Source organism: Quercus lobata, chromosome 2, assembly GCF_001633185.2.
Source record: "Quercus lobata isolate SW786 chromosome 2, ValleyOak3.0 Primary Assembly, whole genome shotgun sequence".
Taxonomy (NCBI): Eukaryota; Viridiplantae; Streptophyta; class Magnoliopsida; order Fagales; family Fagaceae; genus Quercus; species Quercus lobata.
The window spans coordinates 37,167,108-37,188,661 of NC_044905.1; the positions used below are offsets into that span (position 1 = coordinate 37,167,108).

A 21,554-nucleotide genomic window follows, 5' to 3' on the forward strand; every position below is an offset into this window, starting at 1 on the left:
CATTAACCGATATTCCACCCCCGCCTACCCCCAAGGAAATGGGCAAGTCGAGGTCGTGAACAAGGTCATAGTGAACGGACTGAAGAAAAGGCTGGATGAGGCAAAGGGGAGATGGGTAGAAGAGCTCCCGCACGTCTTATGGACCTATCGGACAACGCCGCGACGCTCAACCGATGAGACCCCCTTTTCGATGACTTATGGGGCTGAGGCCGTGCTCCCAATCGAGAACAACTTTCCGACACTGAGGTCTAACTCGTTTACCCCAAACGGTAACGACGAGTTATTGGGAAGAAGTCTAGACCTAGCCGAGGAAAGAAGGGAAAAAGCAACGATCCATATGGCCTATTATCACCAGAAGCTGAGACAAGGGTATGATGCCAATGTTAAACTGCGACCTCTAGGTCCGGGTGATCTCGTGATGAGGAAGATTCTAGGCAGCGCAAAAAACCCCTCTTGGGGCAAGCTGGGGCCCAGTTGGGAAGGACCATACCGTGTCACATCCGTGACCGGGATAGGCGCCTACTATCTAGAAGATTTGGATGAAAAAACTGTACCTCGACTATGGAATGTAAATAACCTCAGAAGATATTATTATTAATGAAAATGGCTTAGCCCATGTTTTGTTTCGTGATTATCCTCTGCCTACTGGTCTATTTACGACTATTCATAGTTTTAAACAGAACCTAAGTTCTGCATGGTTCCTCGGAACACAGACTTAGGGGAAATTATTACTCATGACAATTTATACAAGTTTTAAACAGAATCTAAGTCCTGAATGGCTCCTCGAACCACAGACTTAGGGGAAATTATTACTTATGGCAACTATTCATAGTTTTAAACAGAACCTAAGTCCTGCATGGCTCCTCGGACCACAGACTTAGGGGAAATTATTACTCATGACAATTTATACAAGTTTTAAACAGAACCTAAGTCCTGAATGGCTCCTCGGACCACAGACTTAGGGGAAATTATTACTCATGACAATTTATACAAGTTTTAAACAGAACCTAAATCCTGCATGGCTCCTCGGATCACAGACTTAGGGGAAATTATTACTCATGACAATTTATACAAGTTTTAAACAGAACCTAAGTCCTGCATGGCTCCTCGGACCACAGACTTAGGGGAAATTATTACTCATGACAATTTATATAAGTTTTAAACAGAACCTAAGTCCTGAATGGCTCCTCGGACCGTAGACTTAGGGGAAATTATTACTTATGGCAATTATTCATAGTTTTAAACAGAACCTAAGTCCTGCATGGCTCCTCGAACCACAGACTTAGGGGAAATTATTACTTATGACAGATTGAGAAATTATTACTCGAGGGAAATCATTTTAAGGCGTGCGCGCAGTCTAGCACCATTGCAACCCTCATTCAACTTCGCTGCCCAGCATCCTTTTTATCTCGACCGTTTACATTTATTTATGTCGTTGCAAACGTTAAAAAAAAAGGGAGCGGTACTAGCATACATCCATAGAAAGCAAAGCAAACATTCTATATTAATATTCCGAGGCCAATACAAAGAGAGGTTCTTACAAAAGAGCGCAAAAACAGGACGACTCTCAAAAAAAAAAAAAAAAAAAAAAAAAAAAAAAAGGAAGGGAATACAAAAATTAAAAGCCTAAAAGCTAAGCCTTAGCAGGAGGATCTTCTTTTTGCTCGGGCTGAGGAGGAGGAACCTCGATGGCAAGGTCCGTGGCAGGATCCTTCGCCTTATCAGGCACAGGGACGGCATCAGGCACCGCCAGATCCTGCTCAGAAGCCGCTTGGGCGCCATCAGGATTCTCTCGAATCTCCTGAGGATAGAAAATGTTCTCGGACAGTCTCAGCGCCGAATCCGCAGGAATTCCTGCAGCATCAAGGGCATGAGCCCATGAGATGCTGCAGTAGTCCCTGCACACCTCAGGGATCTCCTCGGATAGCCTGGCCTCCGTTTCTTGGATCCCGAGCTGGCGAGAAGCACTCTTTTCAGCCTCTGCAGCCTCTCGGATCAGTTGAGCCTCCTCTTTGACCCGCCGCAGCTCATCCTCGACTTTTTGCAGGGCAATCTTGAGATCCAGCACTGCCTGCTTCTCGGTGGCAAGGTTGATCTGGGTCGAGTACAGCTCTTTGCGCTGATCCTCCGCCTGGGTCTCAGCACTTTTCAAACCGGCCTCTACACTCTTGCGTCGTTTCTCCGACTCCTTGAACTTCTCCGTGAGTTCAAGGTGATCGTGCTTGAGGGACCCCAAGGCTTTCTCCATCTCTGTCCGAGACTGGGTCTCAGCTTCAGCCCGACTGCGATTATCACGACAAAACTCCTCCGCCACAAATACCTGCTAAGTAATCTGCGAACGAAACAAGATTGGTTTAAAATTTGATGGGGTTAAATAAATTAATAAGACAGTAAAAGGGTCACTTACCATCGCGAGATCCCTTTTAAGGGATAGGAAAATCTCGGGCTGAGAAAACCGCCTGTACGCCTCCATATCCCGAGGAAGGAGTAGGGGTTGCTCTAAGGCATCAGCTACGTACCCTGCTCGGCCCCGGTTATACTCTCGGATTGACGCATTGTAGGGAATGGCAACCCCATCTAGCTCCAACTTGGGGCTCCATGTACGCGGAGTGGTGCGCACATCAGCACGGTTCTCCTCATCCCGGCTTTCCGCGAAGTCACCCCTTCTGCTCCTTGGCGCCCGGGTGGTCTTTTGCTGCTTGGTCGGCTGGGCAACCACCTCACCCTCCTCAGGAGTGTCAACCGGCCTTTTCTTCTTCAGGTCCGGATTAACCTTAAGGCCTAGGTCCGGATTAACCTTAAAGCCTAGGTCCGAGGGAATCTAAGAGACCACAGGGGGAAGGGTCTGGGCCTGTGATTGAGTTGGTCCTTTTGATGATTGACCTTTTGATGATTGACCTTTCCCTCGGGAGGCCATCAACTCCCGTAAAGTTTTTCCCTTCCTGGCCATGGGTTCTATCTATTCGTCCGAGGGGTCGTCCGAGCAGGTTATGATTATAGGAGCACCAACTGCAGAGTGTTGGTCCTACTCTCCTTCAGGATCAAAAAGCTCAACCAAGGGGGCTTGCTGAACCTCCTCCTCGAAATAAAACTCGTTTTTCTCTTCTTCAAGGGAAAAACGAGATGATTCGGCTTCCCCTTCAACCGGAACAGCAACGCCAGGCTCGTCTGGCGGAGGTAGTTGCTCTGCTAGATAGGGATCTCGAACGCCGGGTAGTACGACTAGTGGAAGATCACGTTGAGCTAGGAACCCGGTCTTAGACACGTCAATCCTAGCCAACCTCGGACTGCCAGCCCTTATGGCGTGACCGATAGCTTGGAAAGAGCGGCTTAGAGGTTGATAGCCCAGAACCAGATGAGCCGCACGTAACTGTCCGTCCTCAGTAACGTAAATTTCCGACCTTAGAAGGTAGTTCAACGCCGGCACATTCACGAGGTTTAACCGAGGAGCGACATGAACTTTTTCTGCAAACGTCCAAGAAAAGTGGGATTAGTTCATGAAATTTTCCAATTGTAAAGAAAGCGAGAAAAATAACCCCCCAATACTAAACCCTTTCCCGAAAAGGATTGGCCCTAAAAACGCCGCACCTGGGATTCTTGCCCGAGTTAGAAAATGAATACCATCGAACCACTCCCCCGAAGCAATAAGGAAATCGTTCTTCACGGTCTTATTGGATATTGGGAGACAAGAGATCAACCTAACGACCTCGGATCGGGATTTAAGATAATACCCTCCGTTCTCGATGTGGTGACACTCGTACAGATAAACCACATCGTGCCAGGTAAGGCCTAAATTCATCCGCTCGTCTAGGACATCTACACAGCCTAGTATCTTAAATATGTTTGGGGCACACTGATGCGGCGTCAACCTATGGTTGAACAGGTATTCCCTTGTAATCCTACGCATGGGAAGTGTCATCCCTCCCTCTATGAAAGCAATCATGGGGATAACAACTTCTCCCTCGCCTCTATCTGTCAATACTCCTTCAAGAGGACAGTACTGCAGCCCCACCCCCGGGGGAATGCGGTATTTTGCCCTAAAGGCCTCCATAGCGGCCGGAATTTTTACTAGTTTTTCAAATCTACCCATCTGAGCTGAACTGGAGGAATGAAAATAAAGACCGAGGAGAAAAGTAAAGTCCGAGGAGGGAATCGAAACGGCGAAATGAACGAAATTTACTGATACCTTCACAAAACGCTCAATGGGATGCCTGGAAATCTCTCTTGGAGGAGACGTTTCACGAAAAACGGCTATGGAAGCTTAGCGGACGCAAGTATTTGTAGATCTCTGGAGTTCAATGGAGGTCTCTGGAATCCTCTGGGGTTTATGAGATGCAGATAAAAAGAAAACTGAACCCCTCTGACATCTTATATAGCCGGGAGGAGAGAGAAAAGATCGCTCCTGCCTAAAAATTCGAGAAAAAATGATAGCCGTTCGATCCACGCCTCACCGTTGGATGAAGGGGACAGAAAGCCTCCGGAAGTAAATGGCCGCGCCTCGTAAATTGTAGCGCGTCCAAAGTAACTGCCGCGCGCCCCAAGCCCTCCTTACTTCCATCCTCTCATTAACATCAAAACCCCGCTTTTCTCCTCGGAAGGAGATAAAAACCGGAGTTTTGAGGGGCTATTGTGGGGCCCGACCCAAAATAATGGGCTAGTTAAACTACAGGTCCGTCCGAGAAGCATCCTATCCGAGGAGAAGTCACAGCCAAAACCTTATTCAAGCCCAATTGCGGTAAAAGAAACCTGTCCGAGGAGTAACTCCTCCTCGGACATTACGTAGTCCGAACGAAGAGCTCGCCCCAATCATTACAGTTCATCCTCCAAGCATATAAAAAAGAATAAAACCCAAAATATCTCATGGAAAGCTGCCACCACCACATTAAATGTGTCACAACCACCCTCTTGGCCGCATTAATGAGGAAAAGACCCCTGAACAGTACTACCTTGGCCACTGCAACTCACAAGGGAGTGATAAGGGTGTCTGATAGGACAGGTGCTCAAGTGGGGGCTTAGATGATCAACAAATGTAAGGTTCAGATAAGAATGAGAGAGCTATATAATGTAGTGGAGTCCCTCAAAGAGGGGGACGGAAAAATGTATTCGGCACTCAGGAAATAAAATCTTCTGTTAGATATCCATTCTTGTGTTTTTGTTCCTGCAATAATATTGTCCTTGTATCAGACCGACTAAGCTCACTGAGGCTAAGTTCTTTGACCCATCCTCTACAAATATTTATTGTGTGTTGCGCCTTGGGCCAAGGCCTGATCAATAGGGTTTGGACCAAGAAAATCGTGTAACTACAATATCCATTTGAGATAACTAAATAAAATTTTACTTTGGAACTTTAAAAAAAGCCATAAAATAATTGAGCACAATTTTCTTTCGCTTTCCTCTACTTTCTCACCAATCAAACAACACAAAACCAATATTAAAAAAAATAATAATAATAATAATTATTATTATTTTTCACACCTTCTCACCAACCAAACAACTACAGTCGATAACCACAAAATAATTAAACAAAATTATATTTTACTTTCCCAAACTTTCTCAACTATTAAACAACTTATCCACCAAAACAATTTCTAAATTTGAACGATTTGTGATCTATGACTTCCCCCATATCTGATGATATCCTCTCCAAATGATATCCTCTCCAACGGCAAGCTTGTTCCACTTCAACTCGACTAGTTTTGGTTCAAGATTCGAAGGATCAACCTCTAATGGTGGTTCTATTGATTGCCAATGATGAAGAAGAAGAACAACTTGAACTCGTATAGTGACAAGAGAGAAAAGTAGATAGAGGGGCTTGCTGCCAAGGAATGGTGGCAATGATGATGGCATATAGCGGCTATGGATTTAGAGAGAGAGAAAGGTTAGGGTATGAACTTTGAATTTGATGAGAGATAGGGGCTAGGGTTTGAAAATATATTAGGACAATTTTGTAAATAAAGTTTTTTACCATGGACAATTTTGTCAATTGAATAAATTACTATATACCCACCAATAAGTGATTTAAGATTTTCCCTATTTAATAAGGTAATGTGAAATATTTTGTAATCTTAGATAATCGTAATCCTAAGCACAACAAAATCAACCAAACACTGTAATGTTCACATTACAATAATGTGACCGTAAGTCCATAATTAATTCACATCATAGTGAACGAAACCCCCCCCCCCTTAGATTTATCCCATGTGAGAGAGATTATATGCAATATAGTTACATAATCCCCGCGCGCGCGCGCGCGGGGGGTGGGGGGGGGGAACTAATCATACATGCATACGTATGTGGATCACACATGTTAGTTTTTTACTAATTGTTAAAATAGTTTAATCTATGCCAAACTTTATTATTAAAGTTTTAAAATTGGGGAAAAAAAAATTAGGGACAATTAATTGTGTAATACTTTAAGTTCTTCAATTAAATTCAATCATGTACTTGTAGCATGCTCTGTATTTTGGCTTCATATCAATAAAGTCCATATAGACACACAAATGGGAAAGATATTATTATTTGCAATATATTGGTTAATGTAACCATCAATTCTCACTCTCAATTATAAGTGAATTTATGAAAACTGTTATAAACTCTCATTTTCATTTATCTCCTAAGTAAAAATAAAATTAGTTAAAACTTAAAAACAGAAAAACAAAAAATCTTTAACAACTCATATATCTTTGACATAAAAGACTAAAAGGTAGCTCCACCCCCAAAAATGAAAATAAAAATAAAAATAGTTTTCCTCAAATTAGTTTGGAAGAAAATTCCTTTAACCCATTACATAACACTTCACATGACCTAATTAATGAGTCATGTGACTTATTTAATAATTGCACGAAGTGTTCTTTTCTTTTTTTCGGTAGAACAAAAGCATAGGAGGGTGACAACCCTCCAACCCATTATTATGGTGGTGCATAAAATGATCCACGTATATTAAATTGCATAAATCATTAAATAAGAAAACATGAAGATGACAAGAGCGGTGCCATTTGGCATTTTCCCTGTGGAGATGAGGTGCTTAATGATATTATTAAATGTCTGATAGCAGATTAGGATGAGTGTGTCGGATTATAGGGTTGGTAAAGAACTCAATGAAATTTCTCTAAGGAGATACAGATTCCAACCTAGCAGACATCTTACTGGAATCCTGCTAATAGTGTGACAATTTTTTGTTGCATGACATAATTTTCTCTCATTGTTCCACGGATTACAATCCAGTGGTAAACAATACACAAGTTTAGGTCATCCATTTTCAAAACCATGTTTCTATACCCCCGGATGGTAACCAAAGTCATGTATCTATTTTAATTTTTTTCCTCGGAACGCTAGAGGAGAGACAAAAACTATGCCTAGAAGTGAGAATTGCTGTATCCTGTTCATAAAAGCCATGCCTGCAGTGCCAAGGTAGAGAATTCTGTAAAGATCTTCCTATGAACTTTGGTTGCATCTATTTATATTGCTCACTTCTATTCATAGAGAAAGAGAGAAGTAAAAGTTTATGGCAGCTGTCCCTCCAGAGGAAAATGTACCTCATGCATTTGATACATCATCACTCTCATAGTACATTTGTCTCATATGCTTGTGGACCCGACACACTATGAGAGGAATGATACATATATCCGACACATGATATAATTATTGCCTCTGGAGGGTAAGACCAACCCCAGCCAAGCTACGTCTTTTAATTTTTTTGGAGCAAACTGTATAGGACTAACTGACAGTTTTAGAAAATGGATGGATGTAATATTTCTGACTACAAAACAGTTACTCTATAACCCTTTTTTTTTTTCTTTTTTTTTTTCCCTGTTAGTATCAGTAAGGAGTTCTTCTAGGATCACAATTTTTGTCACAATTTTGACGTGACAGATTATGAGTGGTTGTTTATCACTTTCACATGGACTTACTGTTTTTTCTCCACCACTCATAGTTAGCCACATCAGGGCTGTGACAAAAGTTGTCCATAGATTTTCTCTATCAGTAATTTGAGAGAAGTGTCAATTGAGGTATAACTCAATGGCAACAATTCCCTTATAACTTAACAGTGCAACCAGATTTCTAACCAAATAAAACAAAACAAATCACTTTTGGCTTTAATTGAGAATAACACTGATGTCAGAAATCATATTCATACCCCTAGTACTGCTCTGAGTTGAAGGTGGAGCCTATTGCTACAGAAGAGAGGCTACACTTTGCCAACTATGGGCTTATTGCTTAGAAGATAATGCAAAAGATGACACTAAACTACTGTCTTTGCCAACTCCATTGTGTTGAATGACAAAGAAACCGTTGTTTCGATATGCTAAAAATATATGGCAATGGACTTGACTAAAATTTCTATTGAACAGCAAATAATACCAAATAAAAAATTCAATTCATCATAGACTCAACCCAATTAGTTAAGGTCAAAATGAAATTTTTTTATATGACAAACAGTAAGTAGCAGCCTAGTTCCAGTCAAACAATGGCCTTGAAATAAATCATACATTGTTTTGGTACACAACAGAGAACAATGCTTTCTATATACAGCAACAAACTGAATCAGAAGAAAATTAATCTAATCATTTCCATAGGAAAACAAAAACAACAACAAGGACAAGGTTTGCAACTACAACTGAGAATATTTTGACTCATCATATTACACATTTGTATGGAATAATAAAGTGGAAAACTATGTCAACAGCGAGAACAACATATGCTCATGTCTCCATAGATTTTCAATGGCTTGTGATCTAATTGCAATACATGCTGAATAACTTGATTTTTGTGAATTCGAGAGTATAATGGCCTTGTTGAGACTTGAGAGTTATTTACTTTTTTTCATCATGGGGTGTGTGTGGGTTAGGGGAGGATAGCAAGGTCTGAGCCCTCCCTTTTTTCTAATTTGATGGTGTCACAGGGCAACCTTAAGGGTCACGCTGGTTCATATTCTCTTTCAAATTTGAACCACTTCCAATTTGCATACATTCTTACCTCATTCTCAAAGGGTAAAGCATTGGTTGGAGGGAGTTCCGACTTATGAGGGGCTAAACCAGAAGGTAGCTTTTCCTTGTACTTCCTTGCCATTGCATCAGCCTCAGCAAATACTTTCTGCCAAATGGAATGAATTTTTTCTGTTAAGGAAATTGGATGGAAGCAACACACAGACCATATAATAAATCTCAATTCTGAGAAAAATATTAACAATATAAGCACCTCTTTGTTTGAAATAAATAGGCCAGGCTCACTTTCAAGGTCGGCAATACTGCAAGACACACAGGCAAAATTATCACTAGCACCTACTTAGTGCCACTGTTTGGCATTGGCACAAATTTCCTAACCAAAAAAGGTTCTAACATGGAAAAAGTAAAACTAATAAAGGCAGTATTTTGCTCATTAGAATTTGATGATTGTGGAGGCTAAAACTTCAAGGATTAAATGTTCATCAGGTAATGGACCCACATCAAACTCACCATTGAATTAATATAACATCCCAAATAAGTAGTATTATAACCACAACTCAATATCTTTATATCACAATTATTTGCATTAATATAACACCACAAATAAGTACACCATCATATTGCATTATTAGATGAGTTAAGGTCCTTATGGAAAGATTGAATGTTCACTTGAATGCCTCATGATAAAATATAATTCAATTCTGTTTCAAAATTGCATAAGAGAAACAAATTCATCCTATAGAAAGATTAGAAAACATAAAATGATGATTATAGATCGGTCCTCCGGATCTTATGAAATGACCGCCAAATCTTACAATAACATTTAGTGAATAAATGCAGGCACCCATTTTTTTGCAATTGATCCCAATGAGAATTTGGCCTAGGAATTCTCTTAGCGATTGTGTTTTGGGGATGATAATTCTCTTCCTCTTTTACACCCCCACCCACCCCAAAAAGGTCCTCAATTTGAGATACATCTCAATAACAACTCTCTTGTAAGATCATCTTCTAATAGTTACGGAAGTTACAGATTTACTAAATAAAACACAATCGCTAAGTATATATATTTCAATATTTGTAGAGATGGACTTAATGCAATGACAGAGCTACTCATCACTTTACCTATGCAAATTTACGTGGGTACTAAAAGTTAAGACATACTTTTGTCAACTGTTAAATACATGTTGCTATTACAAACATGAAGATGGAACTATTGCAAATCTTTAAGGAATTCAACCTTCAAATCAACAGCTTCTCCATTATAGCCTACTCTTTTGGAGGCCAGAAAAGATTCAAACATATACGATCCTAGAAAAGAAATATAATCAATTAAGTTTACTTGTATTTAACAACGAAATCCACATGCTCAGGCCCTGTTTTATGTGCTCAAACTTTCATAAATAAATTGTCTGTTATTTCCAACTTATGGAGCACAAACACAGGAATTGGAATGTATTAGAAGTAACTAAGTTTGTGAAAATTGAAAATAAGATTATAAGGGCAGAAAAAGAGGAGACCGCCCGCGCGGGGGGGGGGGGGGGGAACCATAATTGATAGTTAGGTAGACAAGGAAAGATTCTCTACTAGTGACATCAATCCATTGAAAATAAGGAATGTCTAACTCTTCATTCTATTTGCATACCAAACAAACCACAAACAACAATTTCAGCCCATCTGCTTGTTCATGTAACTATATTTTTCTTCTTCCAAATTAATTATGGTATTCATGAATGTCTTAAGTCTTAGTTACCAAGATCTAATTCAGACACAAATTATAGCACCAAAAAATTTAATAATGAAAAGTTTGAGATTGCTAGTAAAAAAGTAAATAACTATGTTTTTACTCATAAAGCAAGAGCTTTTGGTGCATCAAACATGCATGGATTGCACTCAGAAACCTAGAAATCCAGTCCTCAATCACCTGAGAGATATTTTGCCAGGAAACATTGACTTCACAACCAGAACTTTAACCTTCTCATCAACCACAAGTAAGTCGCTGACAGAAGTAATTCGGGCACGGGTGATGTTTGAGATATGCAGCAACCCACTGTGAGACAAAAAAAAAAATAGGACAATCATCCACCATTTATAAACTAAATAAAATAAAAATTGCAAATTTAATTTATGAATTACATCCATGAACATGGAAGGAAAAATGACGCAAAAAATAGATCATAGCTAAAGCCCCTTCAACGCATATGGTGCTCATTGCAATTTGCTAAGCCAATGTGGGTTCACTAATGGATCCCTCCAAAGGTCCTACATAATAAAGGAGAATTTTCCATAGGGTATAATTAATCATATATGTTTAAAACATCCTTAAATTAGAAGGAAACTGAAAAGTTAATATTAGGGGACTAAAATAAAATATAGCTACTGACTGTTCCCTATAATTGCATTCATTTGTTAATCAGGAAATAGACAAAAGATGAGTTGTTTGGAGGAGTTTGGTCATGAATTTTATCTGCTTTATACTTGTTAAAGTAATATGGTTTAGTTTCAACTGAACCTACCATTATTAATACTTTTTTGGAACCAAAAACCTGTAAATTCTGTCACTTCCAGAAATTCCTACAACACTTTCTTCTTATTTAAGCCATAACATAAGCCTTCATTTTATGTTCCCCTCCATAAAAATCTATAAACTGAAGCACCAGGTCATCCATTTTGACCACCCCTAATCTCCATTATGGTAGCTGTCATTCATAAGACTCACTGTTGAAGCTTTGTGTCAGAAAGAACAGCAACACATATGCATGAAAGTTTGGCCACTAAAGAAAGCTCACCAGAAATCTCATAAAATTATTATTATTTTTTTTTTTAACCCTTTTGTCCTGTTCTTTATTGTACCGGAATCAGCAACCTTCACCAACCACATAATATCTTTTCTTTTTCTTTTTTTTTCTTTTTTTTATCTCCTTGTCTGGCTACTCCAATCCCAACTCACTCACATATTCAGAATTTTCTTTTTTCAAAAATAGAAAAATCAAGAAAATACGCATATCCAACTTACTTCCAGGACAAGTTTTCAAAGCAAATTCTAATTGTTCCTCACCTTCTGTTACTTTCGCCAATCCTTATTTGAGCTCCATACGGGAAGATTTTTTTAACAGTCCCTTCTAAAAGTGTTCCCTCTCTAAGGTTTAACATTTCCTGCAAAATTATGTGAAAAGATAGCAGGTCTTTTAAAGAAAAGTAAAAGAGAGAACCAAACAAGAAATACAGAAAATATAATTGCAAGAAACAAATTGAGCAAAAGAAACACCAAATGACATAAGAAAAACTAACCCAAGCTTCCCTCTCACTCAATATTAAGTCATTTTTAGCCTCATCAATTCTAGTAATCTGCACATATACCCGACGTCCAACCTACACCAGCAACAAACAAATTATGTCTAAGAAGCACAAAAGGTTTGCATTGAACCTAAGTGAATGTATATAAACAAACAGAGAATAGAAAGGTTAGAAAGTCCCAGACTGCATTATCAGTAAAGTAAAAGTATTAAGTATGTAATGCTTTTGCTCTTCCCAACTGGACCCCAACCCTTGCATTAAGGCCTAGAATAAATATGGTAGCCAGGCAGTTACCCAGATGGCCCATTTTACTTTGCCATATAAGTTTATATATCTTACTTTACATGCAAGTAAGTTTCTATATCTAGTAGTTTGCCCAACTGCACCACTAGCTCTAAATTAGGGCCTAGAATAAATATAGTAGGGCAGTAGTTGACCATATGGCCCAGTTTCACAACTCCATTTGATTTATTCATATTATTAGTAACAGTAGTAATAATAAAAAAGGTCATAGCAAATGCTAGAAGTGGGATCTTGAAAAGGTAGTTGGTAGACAGCCTTAAACCCAATAAGTAAAGATTGCATGATGACTGTGAACAAGAAAAATAACTATGGGCATTAAAGCAATTCAAGTATATACTCTTTTTTATAAATAAATTAAAAAAAAAAAAACTTGTAGTTTTTTCAAAAATTAAAAAAGTGCCACCAACTTTTGTAACCCTATCCCCCACCCCACCCCCCCCCCCCCCAAAAAAAAAAAAAAAAAGGTGAATGTCAAGGTCACTAGAAGCCAGGGTCTTTCTTTCCTTTTTCTTTTTCCTTTTTTTTTTTGGGTAAGCTTTTTCAAATGGAGAACCTAAAAAGGAAAAACACATGCATTATATGAAGGTTGAGTTGCAGAACCAGATTGATGTTTTATGATTCAATGAAATAAAAAATTTGGATTAAACATGATATATTTATATATTAAGAAACTGAATGTAACTGGAAGAATGTTTCTACAACTCTGCGTGCATGTTAGTGTGTATTACAAATTTATAATAAAAAGTAGAATCAAAGGCCCCTTAGGATTTCATAACCAAGGTAGACCAATGATTTAAGATCCAATGGAAGCTTTCCACAATTGTAAAACTTTCCATTTCCATATTCAATGATGTCAAATTGCATATATTGATTAATTGTTTAAAACCATCAGTCATGAAAGGTTAAAGCAGTCAAGAAGGAGGCCAACAATGCATATCAAGCACATACAAACACATGTAGGCTCAAAATTTAAACAAAAACAAAAAAACACTAGCTTCATGATCAGAACAAGTACTTTTGATTCAAACAATGTCCACCAAGATAGCTTTTAAGGATCTCCCCCAACTCTTAAAGGATGTAGTCAAGTCAGTCCCCAATTGGGCCATTAATGGTCAGTGAAAATATATAAATATATGAAGATTTCCACAAAATTAATTAATATTTCTATCCATAATCTGCATATTAGCTGAAATCATGTATTTGACACATCTATCCAGCCATTCTTTTAATTTGTTCTAATTATGCATGATAGCCTTTTTTTTTTTTTGTTGATAGAACACATGATAGCCTTTTAATTTGTCCCAATCATGCACAAAGGGGGGGAAAACTACTCACATTTTCTTTCAACTCAGTGAAGTTGTTCACTCTATTCAATAACTCAGCTTTGGGAAGAAAAGCTCGCAATCCCTGCAAAGTAAATTTTAAAAAATGATAACAACTGGAAAAATGCATAAGAACATACACACAAATTAGACATACAAGGGACAAACAAACCTCAATTCTTGTAAGAAGGCCTCCAGTATTCCACTCTGTTATTCTAACCTCAATGGGTTCATTGAGTTGTTTTATCTGCTCAACAGAAAGCAAAAGATGTGTTCACATCATCAAATAGAATCATCCACTAAAAAAAAAAAGGCTAAGTAGTAGCTTAATATTGGCAGTAATAAAGTTAGGAAAATGAAAATCGTAGTGTAATTGTATAATATATCTTGATTCATTTTAAAGATCATAAAAAATGTACTCCTATATAATTTTTTTTAAAAGAACATTTTCTCAACATCGCTACACAACATTTTATATATTCTGCACAAAAGTTTCCAAATCTGCTAAACAGAAAAGAAAAGAGCAAGAAATGAACCTGCCTCACTCGATGCCAGGCAAGCCGCCGGAACAGCCGTCTAGTAGAAAGCAATGGCCTACCACTAAGTGTTCTCCCAAGAACCTCTGCAAACAAAACAGTTCCAATCTCAACAACAGGCCTTCCAAGCACCTGTCTCCCACTCAATGCCTCATCGTTCTTCACAATTCCCATCTTCCCCTTAACCATAACCTCTTTGGCATCCTTATCCATATCACATAACAAGTTTTCCATTTCCTTGTCATACAAGGGAAGCACCTCCTTTGTCAACATTGTACCCAACAAGTCTGCCCCCACATTCACATCAAGCTTATTCTCATTACCCGAAACCACCACCCCCACCACAAAATCACCAGGTTTGGGCTCATAGTACTCAACAGCAACCTTCTTACCTTCCTCATTCCTACCATCCTCGTCATTTTTTTCCTCTAATACTAACACACCTCCCTCATCTACTTCTTTCATTTCTTCCTCAGAATCTCCCCCCTTGAAGAACTTCAAAAAAGGCGCTAAAGCCTCATCTTTATCAGGTTTTTCAGACTCCTTGTCTGATTCTGAGTCAAAATAATTATCTATAGGAAATGGGGAAGGCTTATTTAGCAATTCAAGCTCTTCGTCATCTTTAGTAGAATTATTTGGAGGCTTTTGGGGCAACTGGGTACTCGAAAAACCATCAAAAACCTCATTCCTAGAGCAAAAGGCAACATGGGTACCTCCACAAATTGGGAAATTATTCTTAGAAAATATCAGAGACCCAACAGTGGAAAATGTTTGAAATTTGGAGGGTTTTGGAGCTGGGCATTTAGTGGGGTTGCTTGGAAATACTTTGTTGTGGATAGTGAATGTGAAATTGTTAACAGGTAAAGAATAGTTGGGAGAAGAAAGAGACTTACAGGGTTGAAGAAGAAAAAGAAGTGGCATCTTCTTATCTTATCATCAGCTCTGTTTCTAACTTCGAAAGGCCTTGGCTACTTTCTACTTGCTCCTGCAGATTGCAGACTCAATGTTTTCTTTAGTATGTTACTATTTGTTTTGTCCAACGTTTTCTGGCTCTCGGTTCAGAAATCAGGATATGTGTGAATATCCAAATCAGGCTCTGTACTATTGGGCTCTTCGGAATGGACCACTTTCTTTTAAACTGGGCTTGCTTAGATGGATTGGGCTGTGTATAGAGCTGTCAACTATGGATATATCAAAGGATAAAAAAAATGAAAAGGTTTGCTTGACAGTTCTTACTCGCCCACTAGGCATGAAAAGGTTTGCTTGACAGTTCTTACTCGCCCACTAGGCCACTAACAACAAATATAAGACTTTCCCTATCACCATCAACTCCACGTCTCCACCACTGTGAATAAAATTCGAGAAATTATGCGGTACATCTAGCAGACTACACAAAAGAGGATATTGTGCATCGGGTATACATAATCACCCACTTATATAGGAAAAACCATCATATGATATCATTTTATGAGACATCTCTTCCCCCACATGTATGGATCTTAAACATGTGGACCACATGCTAGATCATGTGAAGGTAGGTGTAGAACACTAAGTATACTTAATAATTTCACTATTGAATAACGTAATTTTTATTTTTTTATAAAACTATGATAGATTTGAAGAGTTGAACTTATAGCAATCACCTTATGATAATTGTTCTTTTATTATTACAACAACACACCAATTGATTTTTTGTGGTGGTAATCATAGTAATAACAATGTTAATGGGAGGAGAGAGAAGTGTGTTGGGGATTTCAAACTCAAGGAGTAATAATGAAAGAACAAAATGAATACAACAAACAAACTGAAATTATAATTGACTTGGAGGCACAATTGAATGTTATCTTTAGACAATATTTGTCCTCATATCAAAGTTGCTAAAAAATTCTACAAATTTTCCCTAGGATACAACCAAGTTTATTGGGTTCTACAAATAGCAATTTTGGAGAATACGCATAGATTTCTTGTGTTTCTAAATGATTTGTGTTTCTAAACAATTTGAGAGAGAATAAGAAGTTAGTTACCAAGTGAATATGAACCACCATTTATACCCAAAATAGCTATTACCCTTCAATAGGTACCAATGGAGAGTTATAACGTTTCATAAAAACATCCACAAGGTATAAATCATTTTCAAAAATTTAGAACAATTATCAGAAAAATCTGCAGAAAAACTATTATTTCGTGCTTCAATCGACTAAAAGGAATCGAATAGGAATTGTGAGTTCTTTCGATCAATCGAATAGGAATCAAACCAAGCATATTTTCAAGAACCAATTTCCTCATCACTTCAATCGATTGAACAGATTTTCGACTGATCAAAAAAACCTGAATTTGAATTTTCACTTCATCATTTTATAGAAATGATATACTCTCCAAAATTATATCATTACTACAACCTATCCTTGTATATACCTATATATGCAACAAAGTGGTGGTGACAATGATTATGATGTGGAGGGAGAAGAAAGGCAATGGTTGTATTAGTGTGGAAAGGAATGAAGGTGAGAGCCTAAGAGGAGGTAGTAATGGTAGTGATATGAAGGAATGAGAGGTAATGAGGGAGGTTATAATGGTGGAGGTAATGGTGATGGTGGCAATGTGGAGGGAGGGATCATAGATTCATAGATGGTAATGACAACATGGAGAAGGATAAAGAAAGAAGGTGCAGTGGTGTAAAAGAGTTAAAGAGGAGGCGGGGAAAGAAGGTGGAGTAGGGGGCAAAACCCTGGTCCAAAAAAATAGTTTACATTTTCAAATACATTGTGAAAGTGCAAACAATTTGGCTAAAAGACACTTTATGCCCTCTAAGCTTAAGATCATTTCTAAATTGACCTCTCAATTTTTAAAAATTACAATTTATGTCATTGACTATTACATTGATATCAATTTTTGTTCAAAATATTATTTTTGGGTGAGGTAACGATTTTCTACCATTTTCAAATGGTTTTATATCAACTTTTTGATAAGAGGCAAGATGTTTTTATTTTTATTTTTATTTTTATTTAGAGATATATTTAATGCAATTTTTGTATCGATAGAGGTGAGAGTTTGAGAGTTCTGTTTTTGAGAAAAAGAGAATGAGTGAAATAGGTAGCGGAAAAAAAGAAATAGAAAAAGAAAAAAGAAATATTATTTTAATAAGAGGTGAGAATAAAAAATATTATTTAAGTTTAGCTTTGAGCTACAGTGCACAGCCATAAATGGCTGTGCACTTAACTGATTAAGTAAAATTTTTACCTATACTACCACCAATGTTGTACACTTTTTGTATATGGTGGTGCTAAAAATAAAAATTTAGCTTTTTAATACCACCAGTACTAATGCTCTTAGACTGTTATAATTGTGAACCCATTGGCATTGGTTAAGATGTGTGTAGAATATTCTCTCGTGGTGATACATGGGCCTAAATGGGAAATTAACCCTGATTTTCAAATATTATAATTAGTAAACCATGTTTTCAAACTATATTTTTTACTAGCATCTCGATGCTAAGATGCTCAATTTTGGACTATAAATCAAGTCTTTGAGGGTCGGTTTTCATGTTCTGATCGGGTCTGAGTTGGCACTTTTTCCACGTGGCGTCCACCTGTAAATTGGTCTCTAAGACTCGATTTACATCTGCAACATTTACAGTACATATATTTTCAAGTGTCTGGAAACCTAGACCCAGTTCTTCTCCCACTCTCTTTTCTCAAACTTCCAAAGTCCCAAAAAACTTAAGAACAAAATCCAAAATAAAAATTGATCGAATCGAAAACCCAAACCCAAAAATCAAAAAATACACTCTGAAAATCAAACTGACCCAGGCCAGCGTGACCCAGGCCGTGTGGCTTGGGTCAACAAGCTCGGACCATGGGCCGCGTTGGCCGAGGTTGTTATGGACCGATTCGGTTATGTTGCTGAGGAAGTTGTGAAAAGCTGGGGTGGCAATTGGTGGTGGTGGCGGTGGTGTTTGAGATTGGGAGAATTTGGGGGATGTGGTGGAGGACATGGTTGTTGACTTTGTGTTTGTTTGTTGGACCTAAGAATTTGGGAATTGGAAAATAGAGAAAGAGAAAACAATATATAAATCGAGTCTTAGAGACTTGATTTTTAAGTGGTCGTCACGTGGAAAAAATGCTACATCAGATGTGATCAAATAAAAACTGATCCAAAATAAAAACTAATCGAATCGAAAACCCAAACCCAAAAATCAAAAAATACACTCTGAAAATCAAACTGACCCAGGCCAGCGTGACCCAGGCCGTGTGGCTTGGGTCAACAAGCTCGGACCATGGGCCGCGTTGGCCGAGGTTGTTATGGACCGATTCGGTTATGTTGCTGAGGAAGTTGTGAAAAGCTGGGGTGGCAATTGGTGGTGGTGGCGGTGGTGTTTGAGATTGGGAGAATTTGGGGGATGTGGTGGAGGACATGGTTGTTGACTTTGTGTTTGTTTGTTGGACCTAAGAATTTGGGAATTGGAAAATAGAGAAAGAGAAAACAATATATAAATCGAGTCTTAGAGACTTGATTTTTAAGTGGTCGTCACGTGGAAAAAATGCTACATCAGATGTGATCAAATAAAAAGTCACGTGGAAAAAATGCTACATCAGACGTGATCAACCCATAAAAATCGAGTCTTTGAGACTCGATTTATAGGCTCTAAATCGAGCCTCTTAGACTTAAGATGCTAGTAAAAAACATAGTTTGAAAACGTGGCCTACTAATTATAATGTTTGAAAATCAGGGTTAATTTCCCATTTTGGCCTGATACATGCTTCAACTAAACCATATATATATATATATATATATATATATATATATTAAATATCTAGGAGTGTTTGTGGTGTGGAGCAGTACAGTTTTGGACAATTTTTATCATCGTACTTTGTGTTGTGGTTTAGCCAAAACCAAAACTATATCACAGCTTATTTTTGCAATCACATGTGTAGTGCGGTACGATGCGGTTTAGAGTTTAGCCAAAACCATAACCGCACCACATCTCAATTTTGCAATCACATGTGTGGTGCGGTATATAAGATGCAGTTTAATAACCTTAGTTTTTCTTTATTTTAGGCTGACTTTCCTAATCAACACTTGCTAGGGTTATTAAATTATTAATAATATATTTAATATTAAACAAAATATAATATATAAAGAAAGTGCAGTGCAATGCGGTTTATGCGATTTTTTTATTATAAAACTACAAACTACACTACATCATGCGGTGTGGTGCACTGTTATTTGCGATACAGTGCGGTTATGTCATTTTGCGAGCGATTTTAGTGTGCTTTTTACGGTTTGTGTGGTTTGGTGAACACTCTAGTAATATCTATTGCTTACTAACTTTACTATTATAAATTATTTACATATTATATGTTATAATTATTTAGATGAATTAATTAGATGATAAGTGTCATATTATATTATTTTTTGTGAGCCCTTTTTGTTTTAATTTTTTGTAGCCGATTGAGCTTATTTAGTAAATGTGAATTATTGAATTTCTTTATTACATTTTAAACCGAGGAATCACGGTGAGTTTGGCACTGTACTTTTAGATAGCTTATTTATTGAAAGGTGAGGAAAAAATCAATTTAACTTATTTTTTAAAAGTTGAGGCAAAAAGTGGAAATATGCAACCCAAAAAAAAAAAAAAAAAAATTGCTGCCATGATTCAGGTTTCCTTTCATATGTTGTATAACATCCTGACGTTTATTGCGAAAAAGAAACTGATCCTTTATCATTCATAAAATTTTCAATTGTATTTGGTTATATTTGGAGGGAAAAAAAAAAAAAAAAAAACAAGTTAGAACAAGCAAACAAACATATACTTTTTTTAATTTTTTATTATAGTTCTTTTGATAAGTAAACAAACGTATACATATGCCAGGTATCAAAACAATATTATATATGATTATTATTTATATATGGTTGGATTATAATAGCATAAAACAGAAGCATTCCAGCAGACATGATGCAAGAAATTAAGGAATAAATATACATACAACCGCACAAGAGATCAGTTGACTCTTGCGCATGCATGCCTTACGTATATACTTAACAAAATACTATATTGTTTGGAAATAAAAACAAAAACAAAAACATCATTAGATATATATCACCCAGTTGCATGAACAACATATATATATATATATATATATATATAGTTTTAAGTCCAACATGTATTGATTGATCATTAAACAAAGCAAAATATTATTATTGGATGGTCATGGTGCTATTTTGTCCACTAGGAAGCTCAGGCCGGCCGGTGCATGTGATGAGTTGTCATAAAAACGATATATATATATATATAAAAGCATATATAATTAATTAATTCAAGACATATGAGCCAAACAAAGTATACCTTTCACAGTACGTCATCTGCTACTGATCATAATAATAGTTTACAATTTTTTACAAGGTTATGTGGCAATAACTAGACGTATGATATTAACTTATTAATCCTTATTTATGTTTAGATTCCCCTTCAATTTTAGGGTCCTTATAAAATATAGAGAATTCAAAGGTGTGGAACTGTCTTAGGAGTATTGACTTCATAGTGTATTTTTTTTTTTTTTTTTGAATAGATAAGATAAAATACCAGCATATGGCGTTCACTCGATTATGAATATTTTGTCTTCAGGTCAAGACACCGATCGGTTGTCACTTGCTAGTGTAGGAAGAGTTCAAACCCTAAATCTCTAATTTGATGACACAAAAGACTTTATAAATTGAGCTAATAATTAAAACCCACAAATTTCATAGTTTTGTAATGCTTAGTCTTACATTACATCATTTTTTTTTTTTAAGATATGCTAAAATTTTAATTTTAACTTATGGCATTGATTATTTTTTATCATTAGGTCAAAACACCAACTCTGAATTTCAATTCAGATGACAAAAAATTTTACCAGTTCAATTAATTGGAACCCCGATTGTATTGTTTGTATGTGTGCAAATGGTATAGATACATTATGGTACCCCACGTTTAGATTTCTATATATATAAGCTTATGGTGCAGCATTGGTCGGTCATACGTCTGCGACAAGAACAACCTGCAATTGAGCATATCCTTTGCCTCTGGACGTACCAATTAATCATTTGCAAAATGATCAGAAACCTACCTTATATAACGTTATAAACTATTTTTGTACTAGACAACGAGGTCACAT

General features: G+C 37.3%; 1 protein-coding gene across 2 annotated transcripts; it reads right to left on the reverse strand.

Moving 5' to 3' along the window:
• Positions 1-8,454: 8,454 nt before the first annotated feature.
• Positions 8,455-15,436, reverse strand: LOC115975502 (30S ribosomal protein S1, chloroplastic). 2 transcript variants are annotated; one of them, XM_031096290.1, is made up of 8 exons: positions 14,401-15,436; positions 14,037-14,111; positions 13,878-13,949; positions 12,234-12,314; positions 12,001-12,098; positions 10,867-10,992; positions 9,199-9,247; positions 8,455-9,093 (listed from the first exon to the last, which is right to left on the reverse strand). In XM_031096290.1, exons 1-8 carry the CDS (start codon positions 15,319-15,321, stop codon positions 8,917-8,919), a joined length of 1,599 nt encoding a protein of 532 aa, XP_030952150.1. In that variant the 5' UTR covers positions 15,322-15,436; the 3' UTR covers positions 8,455-8,916. The 2 variants fall into 2 exon arrangements, with proteins under 2 accessions (XP_030952150.1, XP_030952151.1); XM_031096291.1 differs by lacking the exon at positions 9,199-9,247 and having other exon boundaries at positions 8,935-9,093.
• Positions 15,437-21,554: the final 6,118 nt, after the last annotated feature.

Excerpts from the sequence above, each read along its gene's own strand:
- LOC115975502 (XM_031096290.1), bottom strand. The coding sequence starts at position 15,321 with ATGCCACTTCTTTTTCTTCTTCAACCCTGTAAGTCTCTTTCTTCTCCC. Across the intron at positions 14,112-14,400 it reads CCTGGCATCGAGTGAGGCAG|ATAAAACAACTCAATGAACC; the intron begins GTTCATTTCTTG and ends TCTGTTGAGCAG. Across the intron at positions 12,315-13,877 it reads TCACTGAGTTGAAAGAAAAT|GTTGGACGTCGGGTATATGT; the intron begins GTGAGTAGTTTT and ends TTGCTGGTGTAG.